At 39.0% G+C, this 5,537-nt stretch overlaps 1 protein-coding gene across 1 annotated transcript; it reads left to right on the forward strand.

The window, feature by feature from the left end:
• Window positions 1-1,229: 1,229 nt before the first annotated feature.
• On the forward strand, window positions 1,230-4,137 carry LOC128241852 (uncharacterized). The gene is made up of 2 exons (XM_052958959.1): window positions 1,230-1,864; window positions 2,896-4,137. Exons 1-2 carry the CDS (start codon window positions 1,321-1,323, stop codon window positions 4,062-4,064), a joined length of 1,713 nt encoding a protein of 570 aa, XP_052814919.1. The 5' UTR covers window positions 1,230-1,320; the 3' UTR covers window positions 4,065-4,137.
• The last annotated feature ends 1,400 nt before the right edge of the window (window positions 4,138-5,537 follow it).

A 5,537-nucleotide genomic window follows, 5' to 3' on the forward strand; every position in this document is an offset into this window, starting at 1 on the left:
TACAGTGTCGTGGGTTGTGTGTATCTCGTACAGTGTCGTGGGTTGTATGTATCTCGTACAGTGTCGTGGGTTGTGTACTAGTGTGTATCTCGTTGAGTGTCGTGGGTTGTGTGTATCACGTACAGTGTCGTGGGTTGTGTGTATCTCGTACAGTGTCGTGGGTTGTGTGTATCTCGTACAGTGTCGTGGGTTGTGTGTATCTCGTACAGTGTCGTTTAGGCAGTTACGTTGCACCCCTCAACAGGTCTTTTCTTTTCATTACTTGGTTCGTCCCTATAGTTTTCATTATTACTTGTTTACATTGTATGTTAAAACTGCTGTTAATGGGCCTGCACGCATTGTACTGCAAATGAAACATGGACACAATGTTATTGTTGAATATTAGTAGCAAACAATCGCAACACCGCCGTCCGTTGACCTTGAACCAGAAGACAGGAAATCTATCATCGGGTATAAATGTTTAATGTTTTATTCTGCGATTGGTACGAACCGAAGCAGCCAATGGATCAATATAAGATACAGCTGCCACTGGCAGTCTTATGGCCATCAATACTGCACATATCTTAAACTGTGACTTTAGTGGACATATTAGGTCTACGGAATACCTCTTAAAAGCACACATGACTTGAAAGGTTTGTAGTTTTGTATGTTTGAAACGGATGCTATACATGGTAACTTACGTTGTCTAATAATATATACTTGGGAACGGCACTTTGTTTGATAGTTATTGTACTTTTAGATTATCGTGAAGCAGGTAAGGGTACGTCTGAGGAAAACATCTTACAGCATAAAGAAACCTAATAGTGTATACCTTGGTACGAACTGTATTTGGTAATTAGTGTAAACATAATAAATGTCCAGTATTGTACTTACGTATATGAGGATTTGCTTGGTAGCTGTTGTACTAAAACATTTCTTTAGATTGGATACGTTAGTTTTTAAGAATTCATCAAGATATCAAAATTACGCAGGCGTCTAAAAGTTTTATATTTGTACTGGACATTTCTGTTGTTGTTTTTCTAAGTCAAAAGAACATACAAAGCTAATACCACTGTATTAATCATGATTTAGGTGAAATTCTTACAGATGATGTCGGCTTGAAAGTGATACATTGATTATTTCAGATTTTATTTACATTTTCCTGATGGTTATTTTTATGTGTGTTCTTGTTTTTTGTTTTTTTTTTCATTTGCAGGTTTAGTATTTGAAGCAGTACATCATTGACTGTAACGTTGCTTGTACGGAATTGCGGGTCTAGTATTGGAGGCAGTACATCCCTGACTGCGGCGTTGCGTGTACGGAATTACGGACAAAACCCTAATGGCCAAATCTAAGAAGCAAAAACGGTGCTCTGTAAAATCCTACATGGTTTATGGACTGGTATTTCTCGGATGTCTCACTCTGGGTTATCAGCTCGCTATATTAAACGCCATAGAAACTATAGATAGTGTACATCAGGTTGTAAACGTTCGTTCCAGCGATTATGACGTCACATCCGCTTACGAAATCAGAAACATCGCTGCTCTTGCAGTTCAACAAGAGCTTGCTGGATTTCGTGGAGAGGATTTGCGCGATATTGGAAAATCTGAAATTTTGAAATCCGTTCACTACGTGTGGTGTGGGAACCGAACATTCACCTTTAAGAATTATCTAAGTGTCTTAAGTGTCTGGAAAATATTAAGACCTGACATTATAGAGTTTCATCAGACTGCGACTCCGAAAGAGGATAAATATGATGACTGGTTCAACGAATTAAAAAGAACCATTCCAAGCTTTGTCACCAGGGAAGTACCTCAATACTGGGATGGAGACTTCAAGGGCTGTGGATTCTGGTTTGGTCTTGCTGTTATTGATGACAGGGGAGGTAACTGATCTGATATCTTCCTAATAAATGTTGGAGGGACTCGCTTATAGTTTGTAAAATGCACTTTTACCCGAAAAAAATGTGTTACAAAACAAAGTAGGACAACTCATCAGGAGTATTGTCATTAATAAACTGACAGCGGGATCCCTTCAGCAAATGTTCATATTTGCTCAAATATCGTCTTTGAGGACCATAATTTTAAATACCGTTTCTAACGGGATTCAGCGATTCGGTGTAGCAAGATTGGTTGCAATCATCACGTGATGTTATCAATGTATTTTTAAAAGGTAAAAATATCCATTCACTGTTGTATTAGTCCATGTAGCGTAGTGGTTAAAGGGTCTGTTTTCTTTCTTCCTTGACTTTAACGTTGTAGGTCTCCAGTCACTAAAACCAAACCATTTCGTTATACTTTCATTGTATTTTGTTCTGTAATTTTGGTATCATAAAGTAAAATAATGATAAAATAAGTGTGTCCAGCTGCATTACCGTGAAAATGTCCAAAAAACATGAGCGATTACCTTTAAAGCCAAAATAAATACGTACTACAAGTACTTCGAAGATTATTGTTGATGAACAAAAGGAATTTACTGCCCAAAACCAAAATTCAAGGGTGCCTGGTTTGTGTTCACAAAGTCGGACAAGTGACTTCCCTTTGGGTACCCCGGTTTTCCCCTACATAACAGAACATCTTTTCTTTTTGCAATCTTTGTCTACCACTGCTTGTACCATTATGCGAGTATGTCACTCTAACCATAACGCTATCCCCCAGAGTCGTTCTATTTGCATATGTAGCTACGAACGAATTGTAATGAGCCCTGAATAATATCTGTGATCTTTTTGGCTCTATCGTACTCGTTGCCTTTCACTTTGAAATGAATAAAATTAGCAGTTACATTTTGTTTAAAATGATTCTTTCAAAAATTGTAAGTGTGATAAAGTAAACATTGTGGAGTTTTATCATAAAATACTCGAATTTCATTTTTAATAACTAGATATTATATATGTGCTACAATGATTCCTTATTACAGGTATTTACATCGGCGAAGATGTTGTGGTCACTGAAGGAATTTTCAAGCACCTGGACATGACGTCATCAGTTATCTATGCTAATAATAGTTCAAATGGAAATTCAAAAATAGCAGTCGCGATAGGAAAAGATCACAACAAGAAATTTAAAGAATTCATCAGGTCGTTTCAAAAGACTGAAAAAATACCAGATAATGCTGAATTTTGTGGTAACATGGACAATAGGCTGCAATTGAACCCCACATCACCTTGTTTTGTAATCGATACAGCTATAAATCCTAAAGATGTTTTTGAATTAAAGTCTACATTTGGAATGTTTGCACGAGCTCTACTATACGGAAGTGACGAGGTCAAGATCCCGAGGCCGATACTTCCAGGAAAAATCCCCAAAATAGTTCATTATGTATGGTTTGGGGTAACACAGATGGACTTTATAATGTATCTGAGTATACTCAGTGCTTTGTATATAGTCAATGCAGAAAAGGTGTATATCCACGGTGATGGAGGACTGACGGGGAAGTATTTGACAAAAATACGGAATGATAAGAGAGTTATATTAGTCATGAGAGAGAAGCCATTCAATGTGTATGGACATGAAGTAGTGTACAAACAACATCGCAGTGATATTGTGAGAGCGGAGGTGTTGTTGAAGTATGGCGGAATATATATGGACTGGGATGTTTTATGGCTGAGGAGCCCTGATGACATCATCAACACCGGATATGACGCTGTAGCTAATTTTGACCATATGCAAAATGGGAATTTCCCAGAAACGATTAATCTAGGGGTCTTTATGGCAAAACCAAAGTCTACATTCGTCAAGCGATGGCAGGACGCTTTCATTAACTATAGATCACGCGATTTTCTCTACAACGCTGTAGAATTACCGTACAAAGTCTACGAGAAGTACCCGGAGCATCTTTATATTGAGCGACATTTACAAGTCATGTGCTTCCGGTTAAAATGTCATCCTACTTTTCGAGACAACTACAAAAATTTCATGGAAGAGCAGGAATTTGATTGGAGGACAGAAGCATACTCCATTCATTTTACATTTCCTGACCCAGACGAATTAAACAATGAGACCAGCTGTAGGAACGGTGAAGGACGTTTTGCAGAAATGGGACAATTTATATTGGAACATGAGAAGAAAATACCAACTAAAAACTAGATATAAAAGTTGACTCATATTTTGGAGTAAATTTTATTCAATGTTTTGTATCATTTTGTTTTAATGACTTAATTTGCTTATACCATATTTTTGTGTTACTGATTTATAGCAAATAAAACACACTTAAATACACAGCATGAACAATACAGTCATGGTGATAATTGTATTCTTAAATTACCAGGCCTATAACTAACATAACATGACACGAGTTATACAAAAAGTGCTAATGGTAAAGTTTCATTTCAAAGTTACAAAAGTTTGAATACTTAAGCCGATAATCTGCGCTATGACCAACATGTCTGTAAATACTTCTCTGCTATACATGTGTGTTATTTTGGTCCATTTTGATTCATTTCAATTCTTTTCCTCCTCCTGTACCAGTGTACCATGACAATAACATAACATTACTCCAATTAAGCATAACCAAAATGAACAAGTATATGTGTAACATGCCACGCACGCACGCACGCACGCACGCACGCACACACACACACACATATATATATATATATATATATATATGGCATCGCATGACTTATGCCCCAAAGCTTTGGCAAGCATAATGTGTATACGCATCTACCAATTATTCGTCAAAGAAAAGATAAAGTAAGCAATGCGTTACATGCAAAACATAGAACTTACGCCATGATGATTCTTCGGCTGAAGTAAGCACCGATGAGTTAAAGAACATTTTCCAGGGTTGAGAACCTGTAACATGTTTCATCCCAGTTAACTTACGGCCCACTGACCGTTCCGAGGTTCAGTACCTGTAAACATGTTTGCACAGCTTACTCACGGCCCACTGATCGTTCCAAGGTTCAGTACCTGTAAACATGTTTCACCCCAGTTTACTCTCGGCCCACTGACCGTTCCGAGATTCAATACCTGTAAACATGTTTCGCCCCCAGCTTACTCACGGCCCACTGACCGTTCCGAGGTTCAGTACCTGTAAACATGTTTCACCCCAGTTTACTCTCGGCCCACTGACCGTTCCGAGATTCAATACCTGTAAACATGTTTCGCCCCCAGCTTACTCACGGCCCACTGACCGTTCCGAGGTTCAGTACCTATAAACATGTTTCACCCCAGTTAACTCTCGGCCCACTGACCGTTCCGAGATTCAATACCTGTAAACATGTTTCGCCCCCAGCTTACTCACGGCCCACTGACCGTTCCGAGGTTCAGTACCTGTAAACATGTCTCACCCCAGTTAACTCTCAGCCCACTGACGGTTCAAAAGTTGAGTACCTGTAAACATGTCTCACCCCAGGTAACTCTCTGCCCACTAACCGTTCCGAGGTTCAGTACCTGTAAATATGTTTCAACCCCAGGTAACTCTCTGCCCACTGACCGTTCCGAGGTTCAGTACCTGTAAATATGTTTCACCCCAGGTAACTCTCTGCCCACTAACCGTTCCGAGGTTCAGTACCTGTAAACATGTTTCATCCCCAGCTTACTCACGGCCCACTAACC

This window comes from Mya arenaria, chromosome 7 (assembly GCF_026914265.1).
Source record: "Mya arenaria isolate MELC-2E11 chromosome 7, ASM2691426v1".
Lineage (NCBI taxonomy): Eukaryota > Metazoa > Mollusca > Bivalvia > Myida > Myidae > Mya > Mya arenaria.